The 17,438-nt window shown below is 41.4% G+C and overlaps 1 protein-coding gene across 1 annotated transcript; it reads right to left on the bottom strand.

The window, feature by feature from the left end:
• Positions 1-1,111: 1,111 nt before the first annotated feature.
• Positions 1,112-15,767, bottom strand: LOC128058197 (prostaglandin F synthase 1-like). The gene is given in 10 exon segments (XM_052650580.1): positions 1,112-1,154; positions 4,972-5,054; positions 5,630-5,795; positions 6,772-6,881; positions 8,537-8,601; positions 8,604-8,643; positions 10,393-10,470; positions 11,415-11,531; positions 13,480-13,647; positions 15,684-15,767. Coding segments are annotated over 10 exon segments (954 nt in total).
• Between the last annotated feature and the right edge of the window lie 1,671 nt (positions 15,768-17,438).

The following is a 17,438-nucleotide window of genomic DNA, read 5'->3' as shown; positions in this document are numbered from 1 at the left end:
CAATCCTGTGGCCACTGCTGAGTTTTCCAAGTTTGCTGGCATATTGAGTGCAGCACTTTCACAGCATCATCTTTCAGGATTTGAAATAGCTCAGCTGGAATTCCATCACCTCCACTACCTTTGTTCATACTGATGCTTTCTAAGGCCCACTTGACTTCACATACCAGGATGTCTGGCTTTAGGTGAGTGATCACACCATCGTGATTATCTGGGTCATGAACTCTTTTTTGTACAGTTCTTCTGTGTATTCTTGCCACCTCTTCTTAATATCTTCTGCTTCTGTTAGGTCCACACCATTTCTGTCCTTTATTGAGCTCATCTTTGCATGAAATATTCCCTTGGTAACTGTAATTTTCTTGAAGAGTTCTCTAGTCTTTTCCATTCTGTTGTTTTCCTCTATTTCTTTGCACTGATAGCTAAGGAAGGCTTTCTTATCTCTCCTTGCTATTCTTTGGAACTCTGCATTCACATGCTTATATCTTTCCTTTTCTCCTTTGCTTTTCACTTCTCTTCTTTTCACAGCTATTTGTCAGACCTCCTCAGACAGCCATTTTGCTTTTTTTGCATTTCTTTTCCATGGGGATGGTCTTGATCCCTGTCTCCTGCACAATGTCATGAACCTTCGTCCATAGTTCATCAGGCACTCTGTCTATCAGATCTAGTCCCTTAAATCTATTTCTCATTAAGCTTTAGATCCCTTTAAAAGGTCTCATAAAATTGCATACTGTGGGAAATTCATTGAACGGAAGAGGAAAAAACACGTAAGAACTATAGACAGGTGAAAAGCCACACCTGGAGTATTTGAAAAATATACTATGGTTAGCTTTTTCTGAGGGCTCCATCTTCTACAATCACTTACATGGACATCAGCATTTCAATCTCAGTTACACAGGGGGAAAAGATGAGAAAGCTAAACAAGTGGTATGTTGGATTGTTTGGATTGTGCCTTTATTTACTTTTGGGGAAAAAGACTGGGTTCAGAGATTTTTATTTCCTACTCTAGTAGCATAACTGACCAGGCTAAGTGATGTCTAATAAAGCAGGCACCTTGAGATGTGGTTCGATCATCAACCCCAATGCAAGAACTCTGGAACAACCACAGACACAGTTGTTAACATTCCTCGTGAAATGGATAATCTGGATGATGAGCAAACCTAAGAGATAAAGGGGAAGTTTTAGTCAAGTACCTGTTTCTGGGCTGGGTAGAGAGGTTTCTTTTAAACTGACTTAAGCTAGAGATCATGAACTAACTCCTTATTGCCAAATTCAGACTTAAATTGAAAGTAGGGAAAAACCACTAGACCATTCAGGTGTGACTTAAATCCCTTGCGATTATACAGTGGAAGTGAAAAATAGGTTCAAGGGGTTGGATCTGATAGACAGAGTGCCTGAAGAACTATGGATGGAAATTCATGACATTGTACAGGAGACAGGGATCAAGACCATCCCCAAGAAAAAGAAATGTGAAAAAGCAACATGGCTGTCTGAGGAGGCCTTACAAATAGCTGTGAAGAGAAGGAAAAAGCAAAGGAGAAAAGGAAAGATATATCCATTTGAATGCAGAGTTCCAAAGAATAGCAAGGAGAGATAAGAAAGCCCTCCTCAATGATCAGTGCAAAGAATAGAGGAAAACAATAGAATGGGAAAGACTAGAGATCTCCTCAAGAAAATTAGATACCAAGGGAATATTTCATGCAAAGATGAGCTCAATAAAGGACAGAAATGGTGTGGACCTAACAGAAGCAGAAGATATTAAGAAGAGGTGGCAAGAATACACGGAAGAACTGTACAAAAGAGATCTTCACAACCCAGATAATCACAATAGTGTGATCACTCTTCTAAAGCCAGACATCCTGGAATGCAAAGTCAAGTGGGCCTTACAAAGCATCACTACTAACAAAGCTAGTGGAGGTGATGGGATTCCAGTTGAGCTGTTTCAAATCCTTAAAGATGATGCTGTGAAAGTGCTGCACTCAATATGCCAGCAAATTTGGAAAACAGCACTGGCCACAGAACTGGAAAAGGTCAGTTTTCATTCCAATTCCAAAGAAAGGCAATGCCAAAGAATGCTCAAACTACTGCACAACTGCACTCATCTCACACACTGGCAAGGTAGTGTTCAAAATTCTCCAAGCTAGGCTTCAGCAGTACATGAATTACGAAATTTCAGATGTTCAAGCTGGATTTAGAAAAGGCAAAGGAACCAGCGATCAAACTGCCAAAATTCATTTGATCATCAAAAAAGCAAGAGAGTTCCAGAAAAACATCTATTTCTGCTTTATTGACTATGCCAATGCCTTTGACTATGTGGATCACAATAAACTGTGGAAAATTCTGAAAGAGATGGGAATACCAGCCCACCTGACCTGCCTCTTGAGAAAGCTGTATGCAGGTCAGGAAGCAACAGTTAGAACTGGACATGAAACAACAGACTGGTTCCACACTGGGAAAGGAGTACGTTGAGGCTGTATGTTGTCACCCTGCTTATTTAACTTATATGCAGAGTATATAATGAGAAACACTGGGCTGGATGAAGTATAAGCTGGGATCAAGATTGCCAGGAGAAATATCAATAACCTCAGATATGCAGATGACACCAGCCTTATGGCAGAAAGCAAAGAAGAACTAGAAAGCCTCTTGATGAAAGTGAAAGAAGAGAGTGAAAGGGTTGGCTTAAAACTCAACATTCAGAAAAATAAGATCATGGCATCTGGTCTCATCACTTTGTGGCAAATAGATGGGGAAACAGTGGAAACAGTGACAGACTTTATTTTGGGGGCTCCAAAATGACTGCATGTGGTGACTGCAGCCATGACATTAGAAGATGCTTACTCATTGGAAGGAAAGTCATGACCAACCTAGACAGCATATTAAAAAGCAGAGACACCACTTTGCCAACAAAGATCTGTCTAGTCAAAGCTATGGTTTTTCCAGTAGATATGTATGGATGTGATAGTTGGACTATAAAGAAAGCTGAGCACTGAAATATTGATGCTTTTGAACTATGGTGTTGGAGAGTCCCTAGGACTGCAAGGAGATGCAACCATTCCATTCTAAATGAGATCAGTCCTGGGTGTTCATTGGAAGGACTGATGTTGAAACTGAAACTCCAATACTTTGGCCGCCTCATGTGAAGAACTGACATTTGAAAAGACTCTGATGCTGGGAAAGATTGAAGGTGGGAGAAGGGGCCGGCTGATGATATGGTTGGATGGCATCACTGACTCAATGGACATGAGTTTGAATAAACTCTGGGAGTTGGTGATGGACAGGGAGGCCTGGCCTGCTGCAGTCCACAGGACTGCAAAGAGTCGGACATGACTGAGCAAATGAACTGAACTGAACTGAAGCAAAAGAATTGATGTAATTTTCCTTTTGGACAAGTACAAGCCCATCCAGCTTTATAACCACTATGTTCAATTGCATTGCAGTGTAATCAACACATTGTAGAAAAAAATATGCTTGCATGCACTTGGGCACATGCACAAAAATAAACCAATATATTACATTTTTGTAGGTCTGTTATTCTACAGCGTAAGGAGATGAACAATTTGTGTTGATATTATAAACTCCCAAGAGGGCAGAAATGAGTTCTTCCTCTTTTAAAACAGTGCCATTCTGGCTTAATATCTGAAGTTAACAAATATTTCAAGGTGATGGTGAGGAAGGTGACAAGAATAATACTGCTGTTCAGTCTCTTCAAAGCACTAAGAAATAATTTACCTATGACTTCACTGGGTGAAAAATTATGTATTAGATCTAGAAATGGATAGGGTGATTATAATATAAGCCACTTCAACAAGGGTTTCCATTTTGGCAAAGAAGTTGAACTCTCTTTGTATATATAAAGTCATCATTTTTGAGATAGGTGGTGCTAAATCACTGGGTTATTATTATTGATTAAAATGACTGGTATTAATTGCTAAAAATTACTGCCTGCTTCTTCACTGTCTGTTACTCTACCCTATTATTTTATTATTCATTCAACCAGTATTCACTAATTACTCAGGGAGAAAATAGTTTCTTAAAATTCCTTCCCTAGGAATCTACTGTTCTATGATAAGCAGAAAGTATACAAAATAGGTTAGCAAACCATGTGCTATGTTAATGAGGGAGATGTGCCAAGAGACAGAGCAGGACCCAGAGCGAGAAAGTGTTGTGTGGGCTGGGCCGCCTTTTTAGATGAAATGACAGAGAAGGTGTCCCGGAGGTGCCATCTGAGATAAGACTGACATTGGTGAGAGAGGGAACACCCGGGTATCTGGAGAAAGAGCATTCTGGATAGAGAGAACAGCCTGGGCAGAGGCCCTGAGTTGGGCCTGACACGTGGGGCAGCACGGAGGCCACTGGGCTACACTGAGTCAGAGGGGCCGGGCAGCAGGACCAACGTGGAGGCCAAGACACGGAGGGGTGGTCCTGCTGCCTCTGTAGGCACTGAGCGGATTTTGGCCTTGGCTCCAAGTGAGAAGGCAGGCCACCAGATGCCAGGAAGAGGGGTTCCTGATCAGACCTTTGTTTTTTTCCTAGAAAATAGTAGTATCTTTATTTTATTCAATTTAATTTTTATATTCTACTGGAGTATAGTTGATTAACAATGCTGTGTTAGTTTAAGGTGTACAGCAAAGTGATTCAGTTATATATATATATATATCCTCCCAGGGAGGAAGAAACTGATGACACAGGTGGAGAGCAGGATGTAGCCAGGTTTTAGACCAAGGAGTAAGACAAAGAGCGAGGAGACCTGAAAGTACGGACAAAGGATGTCAACGTGTTAATCGATTCTGGAATTCAGGAAGAACATGGACTGAGGGGCATGGAGCAATGAGGTTATGAGAGCTTGAAGGAAAGAGAGGTTTTCCATCCACTTCCCTAAAAGAGGCAACAGAGGACCCTGTCATTTGTGGACTAGAATAAATGGAATTCCCTCCTTACCCTGCTCCCACAGCATCTACAGTGGAACCAGCTACTTACTCGCCATAGTCAAAATAGCGTATGTTTCTATTTAGGCCATGCAGACACTCCATATCCTCCGGGGTCAGCTGGGATTCAAAAACCTATCAGAAATATGAGACGACCAATTCAACTTCCCAGAGGCAAGTACTGCCACCCCTGCACGCCCCCACCCCCAGCATGCAGATACAGACACACACATTTATATAGGAACTTGTATAGTTTTCATGAACCTGGGGTTCATCCCCAGCAAAAGTCACAGAAATTTGTCCATTTCAAGAGTTGAGGTTGGTGATTCTGGTCACCCTCAGAGACTTTGGGTGACTGTGGTGATAGCCAAGGAATCTTAGAGATTTCTGAGCCCAGATCTCATCTTGACAAACTCCTTAATTTTTTTCATCTGAAGAAATCAAGAGATGATTTATTCAGGGCCATACTGTGGAGTGAAAACCAGGTTTGAGACTTAAACTTGACTCAAACCCTCTGTAGACTGTTCTTTCCAAACACTATGCTTCCTGCCTTGTAGGTTTGGAGGACAGGAGAGTTAAATACAGCACATATACCCATAGAGCACATAGGGAGATAAGCTTTATCCAAATACACATTGGGAACCTCCCAAACAATCCGTCCCAGAGGACAGACAATGTGCCTCTGTCAGCCTCTTGCTGTCCACAGGTACCTGGAAGTTCTCCTTGATCCTCTTCTCACTGAAGCTCTTGGCCAGAGCCACCACACCCCGCTGTAGCTGGTAGCGCAGGGCTACCTGGGCTGGAGTTCGCCAGTGCTTTTCAGCAATGGCATTGAGTACTGGATCCTGCAGGAGAACCAGATTTTCCTTTTTCACCCTGGGAAGGAGACAGAGATGCTCTGTTTCTGAGGTTGCACATCCATTCTACCTGGGTTAGTTTAATCAGGTTAGGGGTGGTTAATTCGCTGGAATCTTCCTCATGACACTCTGGCTGTCTCAATAGCTCTTTTGCCTCTTTTGGTAAAGTCAAAGAAGAAAGACAAGAGAAAGCAAGATGAGAAGGAAAAATCAGGTTTGGTTTTTTTTTTTTTTTTTTTTTTTTTTTCATCTTTTAAACATTTTTGAGAAACTTAGCAAAATATGGAATAAGTCAAGAAGGCAAAATTGTTGTTCCGAGTAAGACCCAATGATCACCATTGTAACAAATAATCAAGAATTTTATAAGAATTTGCTGTCTCAAAAGATGCACTTGACTAACTGTCTGTTCTGTACTCAAGTGGTAAAAGGTACACATCTATATTCCTCTTCAAGAGATTAAGAAATTAAAACTTACAGAAATTGTTATTTGTCTCATATCACTCAACTGCTAAGTGTCAGAATCATGACTTGGAAACCTTGTCAATCTTTAAAGCCAAAACTTTTGAATTGGATGAACATTTTAATTAGTAATAATTTGTGCTTCCCAGGTGGCGTTAGTGGTAAAGAATCCACCTGCCAATGCGGGAGACATAAGAGATGCAGATTCGATCCCTGGGTCAGCAAGATCCCCTGGAGGAGGAAATAGCAACCCACTCCAGTATTTTTGCCTGGAGAATCCCACGGACAGATGAGCCTGCTGGGCTATAGTCCATGGAGTTGCGAAGAATCAGACACGACTGAAGTGACTTAGCACTCATGCAATAATTACTTTTTATTCAATAACACTTTACTGAGTCCTCAAAATGTAGGCTAGGGAAAGGATTTGCAAAGATGGATCATTCCTGCTAATTATCCTTAATTTCCCCCGAACAGTTGAGAGATGGCTCCAGAAGACACGGCATCTAGGATCAGAATACCTTTATAGAGATCATTACCATTTCTTCCTTAAGTCAAACCCCAAGGGAGCATAGGCAACGAGGAGAATGTCCTTGGACTTGCAGAACTCTAGTAGTTTGCTCTGGTTGAGGTAAGGATGACATTCCACCTGTATATTGCCAAGCAGAAGTACTAGAGTGTGGGGTCAGCAGGATCACCATCCCCAAATATACAAGGAACACACAGAGCTATAGTCACAGTGTCAGAATTATTTAGAAATACCAGCAACAAGGGCCAGCACATGACCGTCATCTACAGCTGTGACCATGGTGCACAAGACCCAACAGTTTTCCTGCCTAAAAATCTATTTAGGCTTTATCTGTGCTTTATCTATTCATCCCTCATTCCCTCCCCAAGAAAGAAAGCTTAGCAGCAAATTTTCTTTCCTTTCTCAAATCAGTGATCTCCAAAGCAAAGGTACATCTCCCAAAGGACAAAAAAACCACATTTTTTTAGAACTTCTGTTTTTTATTTTTATCTACAAGGAAGAAAACACTAAGCCTTACTAATATCTAATATATGGATTGCCTTTAGACGTGAGATATCTAAAAGGAGATGAGATCATGTAGAAACGTAGGCCCTCTGCCAGGAAGAAGTGCTGCCAGTTATTAATATTTTTATACTCATGGTTTCCTTCCCTATTCTCCAAGGTAAGGAAGTGCATGTGTTGCTCATTAATGTGAGTTTATCTTAACAAATAGACTTCTAAACTTTTTTAACTTTCAATTTTTTTATGGGAGTAAAAGCTACATTACAAACTTTTACCATTTTACCCATTTTTAAGTATACAGTTCAAAGGCATTAAGTACATTCATGTCATTTGGGATTGATTTCATGCCATGTACCCACTACTATATTTAAAATGGATAACCAACAAGGAATTACTCTCTGGCACAGGGAACTCTGTTCAACATTATGTAGCAACTTAATTGGGAAAAACATCAGCAAGGACTGATGCTGAAGCTGAAGCTCCAATACTTTGGCCACCTGATGCAAAGAACTGACTCATTGGAAAAGACCCTGATGCTGGGAAAGATTGAGAGCAGGAGGAAAAGGGGGCAACAGAGGATGAGATGGTTGGATGGCATCACATGAGCATGAGTTTGAGGAAACTCCAGGAAATAGCAAAGGACAAGGAAATCGGGCGTGCTGCAGTCCATGGGGTCACAAAGAGTCATGTATGATTGAGCCACTGAACAACAACAACAATTGGTAAAAGAATCTGAAATGGACTAGGTACATGTATATGTGTAACTGAATCACTTTGCTGTACACCTGAAACAAACACAGCATTGTTCATTGACTGTTCTCCAAGATAAAGTAAAAACTTCAAAAAAGAATCCCAGTGGTTATCTCATGACAAAGAACTCAAAAGAGCTGTTAAAAGATGAATTACTCATTCTCTCTGATGCATGAGTGTTCCCATATTTCTGACCTTTTATGCAAAAGGTCAATCATCTGCTAGCTCTGAATTTCTAGGGCCAACTACCGTAACACTTAGTAGATTATACTTCAACCTGACTCCTGGGTGTTTCTTGTAAAATGACATGGGAACAAAAACAAACAAAAGAAATAAAAATAAATGGATGCAATCTTTAGCAATATCTTCATTAACTTAAAATACATTCTGTTCTGTTGGATCAGCTGATGTCCCAAGGTCAGTGGAAAAGAGGGAAGTGCCATTTGGTGACTTTGCTGAAATGAAGGAAGAGTAAGCTGGTGAGGAGGGAGAAGAGAGTGGGGGCAGATTGATGAGGGGATTACCTGGTTGCAAACGGGCTTGTACTTGAGTCCCGGCTTGTTCAGGATCTTTTCCAGCTGCTTATGCCGATGGACTTGGTCAGCCCTGCGTCCTTACACTTCTCCAGGGCCTGGGGTGGGAGGGGTGATGAGGGGTAACTGGCTAGAGAAGCATACTAAATGGTAGCATGAGTGGCTCTGGGTGAGGGAGAATCCAAGATGCAGATTGCAATAAATGAGACAGGAGTTGGCCAATAGGAAGAGGATGAGAAATAGGAGAATGAGAAGTATTTTAAAAAATAGTTTTTTAATTGGCTAAGAAGATAGAAAAAGAAAAGGATGAAAGCAGCCCAGGCAGGGTTAAGAGAACCAGTACGATCTTTAGCTGATCACCTAGAAAAATCTGGTGGAACACTAGCAGAGCAAGCGCTAGGAGAAAGGAGCTTGAGCTAGGCGTAGCCTGGGAAACAGGAAGCTGCCATGCTTGCCTCCCAGACCACTGGCTTCCTATTTTCTCTTTGACCTCCTTTCCTATGATTGACATCAAACTCATTGGGCTCCAGCCCCACCTGTTCCTTGATGTTTTCTGAACATGGTGAGCTTTCTCCTGGCCTTCCTAGGTGGTGTTAGTAGTAAAGAAAGTAGTAAACTTGCCAATGGGAGACATGCAAGAGAACTGGGTTCAATCCCTGGTTTAGGAATATCTCCTGGAGGAGGGCATGGCAACCCACTCCAGGATTCTTGCTTGGAGAATCCCATGGACAGAGGAGCCTGATGGGCTACAGTCCATAGGGTCGCAGAGTTGGATATGACTGAAGCGACTTAGCGCGCACACACAGACTTTCTCCTACCTTAAAATCTTTGCCTTGATTTTCTTTATGCCTACATCAGTCTTCCTCCAGATGCTCACTTAATAAATTTCATCTCCTGAAAATCTTTGGTCAAATGTCACCTTCTCAAAGAGGACTGCAATGTCCCTTCTGTTTTTCTTTTTCTAAACAAATTATTCAATTTATTTATTTGGCTGTGCCAGTTCTTAGTTGTAGCATGTGGGATCTTTGGCAATAGCATGTGAACTCTTGGCTTCCCTGGTGGCTCAGATCATAAAGAATATGCCTGTAATGCAGAAGACCCAGGTTCGATTCCTGGGTCAGGAAGATTCCCCTGGAGAAAGGAATGGCAACCTACCCTAGTATTCTTGGGGCTTCCCTACTAGCTAAGATGGTAATGAATCTGCCCGAAATGTGGGAGACACAGGTTCAATCCCTGGGTTGGATAAATCCCTGGAGAAGGGAATGACTATCCATTCCAGTGTTCTTGCCTGGAGAATTCCACGGACAGAGGAGCCTGGAGGGCTATAGTCCATGGAGTTGCAAAGAGTCAGACATGACTGAGAAACTAATACTTCCTGTGAACCCTTAATTGTAGCATGTGGGATCTAGTTCCCCGACCAGATTGAACCTAGGGCCCCTGTATTGGGAGCACTGCCCCATGTCCATTCTGTTTTTAATTGCCTATCTGTGCCCCCAAACCATCCTGGCATTCTCAGTTCCCTGAATCAGCTTCACTTTCCTATATCACTGCATCCCTCCCCTGCCCAGTAGAACCTACCACACTATGGGGCCAGAGACCTTAGTTTTGTTCACAGGTATAGCCTGAGTACATGGAAGTACCCAGGGCTAAGTACATCACAGACACTCAGTAACTACTTACTGAATCTACACAGATGGAATGTGAAACTGAGGTACAGGGACATTCATGGCCTTGTCCACGTCTATACAAGAGGCAGAATTGGACCCTGTCCACCTCTCCCCAGTTCCTTGTGAGTCTTCTCTCTCTCTCAGTGTGCAAAGATATGGCCTCTTTGGAGCTGCACTCACCTCCCACGTGATACAGATATCCACTGTGTCAAAAGTGATGTTTCCATGGGTGTCCTCTGGGATTGGGTCCTCCCCAGGCTGGGACACAGGAAAGAAGAGGAGGTTATATCAGACTGTGTCTGGCTTCAGCCAAGCTGTTTGGAGCCTTTAGACCTTGAGACTAATGAAACAATCTAGCCTTGTTCTTGAAAGGAAGAGGGTAATGTAGTACATTAAAAAAGTATACTTCTAGAAATGTTTTTAACCCATGAAGATTTAATAAATATTGCTTGTGTAAGGACAACCTGAGATACCCAAGACCCCATCATAGTGAGACCCCAGAGTGGTGCCACGGCCAAATGGGCTCCTTGGTCCTGATCCTTGTGGGGTAAGACTCTTCCGCCCCTGCTCTCCACCTGAAGGTGGTCGTATGAGAAAGGGACTTGTGGGCATCTCAGGGCTGAGTCTCATCCTCATTACAGGTTCTGTGCCTTCCCTAGTTTCCACATCAGGATGTTCCTCAGACACCAGTGGGCATGAGGTGGAAATTCAAGAGTACAGGGCCTGGAAAATTTAGACATTTCTCCACAAGATCGAGGCAAAGACACTGAAACCAGTAAATCCATCCAATACTTTGGGCACCAGATGCAAAAAGCCGACTCATTGGAAAAGACCCTGATGCTGGGAAAGATTGAGGGCAAGAGGAGAAGGGGACGACGGAGATGAGATAGTTGGATGACATCACTGACTCAGTGAACATGAGCTTGAGCAAACTCCAGGAGACAGTGTAGGATAGGGAAGCCTGGCATGCTGCTGTCCATGGGGTTGCAAAGAGTTGGACATGACTCAGCAACTGAACAACAACTAACCCTTCGGCCTCGGACTGGAATAGTAAGCTGGAATGGGGTAGGTGCAGAAAAAAAGGAAAAACAAAGAGAATGTCAAAGTATTACGTATGATATGGCCCACTTTCACAAACTATGTCCTCTTTTTATTTCACTACTAATGACATTAATAACCAAAGTAAAGTAACTCTCACTAACCTTCAGAGCTGTTGGGGAATGAATAAGATAAAGATCCATGTAGCTCAGTTGAAGTTTTCTCAGCGAGCTTTCCAGGCAGGTTTGGACCAATTCTGGATGGAAAAAAGTGTTCCACAGCTGCAGTGGCAGAAAGAGAAGTTGGGTGGGATCATTTAAGAATATTCAGGAGAAATGAATATAATGGTGAGTAAACAGAAACAGCCAGAAACCCACTTGTGAAGCTCGGGATTCTTTATCATCATAGTTTATTTTCTCACTGAAGTAAGACACCGGTGTAGGAAGTTAAAATATGGTCTTACACAGGTGTTCTCAAAACTGGAAATATAAAGATGTCTGGAGACTGGGATGGGAAATTGCATTTTTAAAAAAATTTTTTTAAAAGTTCATTTATTCTTGAGATAATTGACATATAGCACTGTACGCTTGGGGCTTCCCTGGTGGCTCAGAGGGTAAAGCGTCTGCCTGCAGTGCAGGAGACCGGGTATCAATCCCTGTGTCAGGAAGATCCCCTGGAGAAGGAAATGGCAACCCACTCCAATACTCTTGCCTGGAAAATCCCATGGATGGAGAAGCCTGGAAGGCTACAGTCCATGGGGTCACAAAGTGTCGGACATGACTGAGCAACTTCACTTGCACTGTATGCTTAAGGTGTACAGCATAATAATATGGCAGAAACCAACATAATATTGTAAAGCACACCAAATCTTTATCTGTGGCAAGTGAACTCTTAGTTGTGGCATGTGGGATCTAGGTCCCCCACCAGGGATCAAACCCAGAACCCCCTGCATTGGTAGTGCAGTCTTAGCAACTGGACCACCAGGGTAGTTCAAGGAAACTGCATTTTAAACAAGGACATCAAGTGATTGTGATCTCGGCTGTATTCAATGGTTAGATTTGCCAAGGAAAGTTAGGTCTCTTAGAAATTTTGGGGTAGAGGGTGTTTTAGTCACTTCATTTTAAGTGTAATAATATAAGGAAAATCTATCAAAATTACTAAGGATAAAGAAACAAAAGGATGCCATGAAAAGAGGATGGAAGATGAGAGTTAAGAGGGTTAGTGATGTAGGGATACCTCTGGAGCTGGAAGGAATGAATATCCATTCATAGACCAGGATGGGTTCACTACCATGAACACCGTCTCCCTCCTCTTGGGCTGCATTACCTCCAATTCAAATGCTTTTTTTTCTAGAAGTCAGTTCAAGGAACATGATGGGAAAAATTCCTCTCAGGTTCCCTTTCCAATCCGATTCAAATATTAAGTTCTTTTGTTTTAGATATGCCATCAGTGGATATAAATTATGTGAGTAAAAACGGTTGAGAGATTTAAAAAATACATTAGAAATGCTTTTATAAACATGAATGTTACCCTCATATGAGTTTCATGGTATTATTTTTCCTATCTTATAGGAAAGAGAAACAAATGTCTATTGACAATGCTATATAGGCTGAAATAAAAAGACTAAGGTTTAAAGAGGTCTAAAGACTTTTTTTTCTGGTTAAGAAATTTCACAAAGTCAAATATATGGGATATTAAAAAGCTAAAATTTGATTTTAGTTTCCATAACCCTATCTTTTCTGATAAATTGCTCTCTCTCACACTACAGCTAAAAAAGATGAAGTCATTACACCAAAATGTGAGTATGACAGAGTTGGAAAAGATAAATCCACTTTGAGTTTTAAACCTTATGACAATAATAGCAGCTAGTATTATGAGCATTTAAAATGCATTAAATATTTGTAAAGCTTTACATCTGTTTTTGATGTATTAATAATACTCAAAAAATCCTGTAAGGTAAATGTTATTTTATTCATTTTACAGCTTGGGAAACTACGGGACAGAATTTAAGTAGTTTGTCCAAAGTAAGTAAGTGACGGAACTTGGATTCAAATACAGGAAATCTGACCACAGAATTCACATTGCTATTCATCTGTTCCAAACCAGCCTTCTCATAGTTCAAGGTCTGAGAGTGAACAGGAATTAAACCAGTGAGAAGAAGAATTTGCCAAGAAATGATTCCTCAAAGAGTGAGCTTCCCACAGATACACATGTAGCTGCACACAGCACCTTTGTAGTGAGAAATAAATCACCCCTCTTCACGGTACCATCTGCAAGCTTCATCTGGATGGCCCTCCCAATTTCTTCTTCATTTTGGTAAATATATGCTGAGTCAGTATGGCGGTAGCCAACATCAATTGCTCTCATGACAGCTTTTTCTACCTCACTCTTAACAACCTAGAAAAGCATAACAAGATAAAGATCTACTTAAATCAGGAACAGAGGACCAATTCCACAAGCAGAACTGTTTAACAGAAGCCATCACTCTAAGAGTTTAGAGCTAGTGGTGACAAAATGTAATATTGACTTTAATTTCATGGTAAATATTTAGTAACTGAGTCTGAAGAAAAGGAGTCCTGATTTATAGCATTAGCCAATTTGTATGGTGGAAATACTCCCACCATGGCTCATTTCATGCAGCCAATGTTGGGAAAAGATACTTATGATGGAAACTTTGAGTTCATGAACTGGTCCCAGCACATCATATCATTAACCCTCTATTTTTGGACTTCCACTATCTACATGACGTGTAGATTTACATAATATATAAAGTTACCTTTCTAAATTAATTCACTTTGTAAGAGATCATTAAACTGGTTTCAACCTAGATATCCAGTGCAAAAAATTATCAGTGCAATGAGGACATAACTTCAGATGGAATAAATTAGTGAATTACCTAAGTAAACTTGGAGAAACACTCCAAATGACATTTGAGGAAGAACTAAAACTGTAAAAAAAAAAAAAAAAAACACTTTTTTTCACTTAAAAATTTCTTATTATAAATTTCTCTTTTAGCTACTAAGTTCTTCCTTAGCTAACATTTTCTTCTTCAAAACTGATATTCTTCTTAGCTGTCTACTGGTTTGCTGGTCCACCAGGCTGGTCTTCTGAAATTATCTAAAATTTTCACCTCTCCATTACCCCTGTTACTTTACTCAGTAGAAAAATGTCTCTTGGGTATGTATGTATATATATATATATATATATATATATATATATATATATATACATATATATATATATATACACACATATAAATGTATGTTGTTGTTTTTTTACTTTGAAACTCCTGATGAGTTAACTAGTCCCATGGAGATGAACTGACTGTTCACAGAGGAAAAAGCCAAGTCAAAATAAAGCAATAGTTCCTGCCAGTGTCCTTGCATCAGACTTCAACATCATACACCGACTGACTCTCCTGCTGGGGCATCAAACATGAAGCTCAGTCTTCCAAACAGAGAAAGAATTTCCATGTGCCGCATGCTTCTTCTCACAGCTCAGTATTCATAGCCTGACCTCTAAGGGACTACCTCCACCTCAGACCACAAAAACTCCCACTGAGATGAAAGATTAATCTCTTTCTCTAGGTCCTTTTATCCCCAAGATTTCTCTGGATGCTCTACGATTGGGGGTACATAGGAGGGGACAACTTGGATGTTGGAAATTTCAGAGAAACTGCATCACAAGCATATTTGCATCAAGGTCTCTGATACATGATAAATGGGCTTCCCTTGTAGTTCAGTCCATAAAGAATCCACCTGCAATGCAAGAGACCTGGGTTCTATTCCTGGATTGGAAAGATCCTGTGAGGAAGGAAATGGCAACCCACTCCAGTATTCCTGCCTGGGAAATCCATGGACAGAGGAGCCTGGCAGGTTATAAGTCCATAGGTTTGCAAGAGTCGGACATGACTAAGTGACTAAACCACCAATCACGACAGCTGGATTTCATTGATTGTGAAAGTGTTAGGCACTCAGTCATATCTCTTTGCAACTCCATGAACTATAGCCTGCCAAGCTCTTCTGTCCATGGAATTCTGTAGTCAAGAATACTGGTGTGGGTTGCCATTTCCTTCTCCAGGGGATCTTCCCCATCCTGGGATCAAACTGATGTCTCCTGCACTGCAGGCAAACTCTTTATTGTCTGGGACACCATTGATGAGAATGATGGGACACCAGTTAGGGAAGCCATTGATTCTAATCTGCTGTGAAATGGCTACAACTGGACAGCAGATGAGAATAAAGGGAAAAGGTGGACCCACCCTGAAAATTCGAAAAGCACTGACTTAATGCACAAAATAAGCTACCCTGGAGAGACGCATAATATAAATTAAGAAAGGGTGCTCCATCTGGATTTCCCAAATTCACACAATGACTGGTTCCGATCAGGACCCGAGTCTGCTACTCCTCCATCTCTAACACCATTCTGATTACCTTAGGAGCAGAGGTGCCCAATCCCAGCAAAGGCATGAAGTATCCATCATTCAGCTTTAAAGAAAAAAGTTTCACTTGATTCATCTTCTCTCACTTTTCTGGCTAGACAAATTGTGATTTTCTTCTTTATTAAGAGAAATCTGCAAAGGGAAGAAAATCATATAATTTTTTTTTTTAAACACAGAAGTAAGATTGCAGTCCATCCTAAAGGAAATCAATCCTGAATATTCATTGGAAGGACTAATGCTGAAGCTGAAGCTGAAGCCACCTGATGTGAAGAACTGACTCATTGGAAAAGACCCTGAGGCTGGAAAAGACTGAGGGTAAGAGGAGAAGGGGGTGACTGAGGATGAGATGGTTGGATCTCAATGGACATGAGTTTGAGCAAACCCCAAGAGATAGCGAAGGACAGGGAAGCCTGGCATGCTGCAGTCCATGGTGTTGCAAAGAGTTGGACACAACTTAGCAACTGAACAAGTATTGCTGAATATGGCAGATCTATATTCAATTTTTTGAGGAGCATTCATACTATTTTTCATAGTAGCTGCATTATTTGCATTCCTATTAACAGTGTACAAGTCTTCTGATTTCTCTACATTCTCTCCAACACTTATTGTGTCTATCAGCCTTTTAAAATAATAGCCATTCTGACAAGTATGACAGTATCTTATAGTTTGATTTGGATTTTCCTGATGAATAGTGATGCTGACCATGTTTTTATACCTATTGGCCATTTGTTTGTCTTCTTTGGATAAATGGCTTCATCAAAATTATAATTTTGATTAGCCAGGTTGAAATTGTCTGGTCAGCAACACTGAGGTCAGCCCACTCCATTTCCTGCAGGAATAAGAAACAATTTGCATGCTAAAACCCCTGTTGGCTGATCTTTCAAAGTATTGTTTTACTTTAAGATCTGGTTCAGTTCAGTTCAGTCGCTCAGTCGTGTCCGACTCTTTGCGACCCCATGAATCACAGCACGCCAGGCCTCCCGGTCCATCACCAACTCCCGGAGTTCACTCAGACTCACATCCATCGAGTCCGTGATGCCATCCAGCCATCTCATCCTGGGTTGTCTCCTCCTGCCCCCAATCTCTCCCAGCATCAGAGTCTTTTCCAATGAGTCAACTCTTTGCATGAGGTGGCCAAAGTACTGGAGTTTCAGCTTTAGCATCATTCCTTCCAAAGAAATCCCAGGGTTGATCTCCTTCAGAATGGACTGGTTGGATCTCCTTGCAGTCCAAGGGACTCTCAAGAGTCTTCTCCAACACCACAGTTCAAACGCATCAATTCTTCAGCACTCAGCCTTCTTCACAGTCCAACTCTCACATCCATACATGACCACAGGGAAAACCATAGCCTTGACTAGACGGACCTTAGTCAGCAAAGTAATGTCTCTGCTTTTCAATATACTATCTAGGTTGGTCATAACTTTTCTTCCAAGGAGTAAGTGTCTTAATTTCATGGCTGCAGTCACCATCTGCAGTGATTTGGGAGCCCCCCAAAATAAAGTCTGCACTGTTTCCACTGTTTCCCCATCTATTTCCCATGAAGTGATGGGACCAGATGCCATGATCTTCGTTTTCTGAATGCTGAGCTTTAAGCCAACTTTTTCACTCTCCTCTTTCACTTTTATCAAGAGGCTTTTTAGTTCCTCCTCACTTTCTGCCATAAGGGTGGTGTCATCTGCATATCTGAGGTTATTGATATTTCTCCCGGCAATCTTGATTCCAGCTTGTGTTTCTAATGTCACCTCAT

This window comes from Budorcas taxicolor, chromosome 13 (genome assembly GCF_023091745.1).
Source record: "Budorcas taxicolor isolate Tak-1 chromosome 13, Takin1.1, whole genome shotgun sequence".
In the NCBI taxonomy this organism is placed as follows: Eukaryota; Metazoa; Chordata; class Mammalia; order Artiodactyla; family Bovidae; genus Budorcas; species Budorcas taxicolor.
This window is presented reverse-complemented; position numbering and strand designations above follow the sequence as displayed.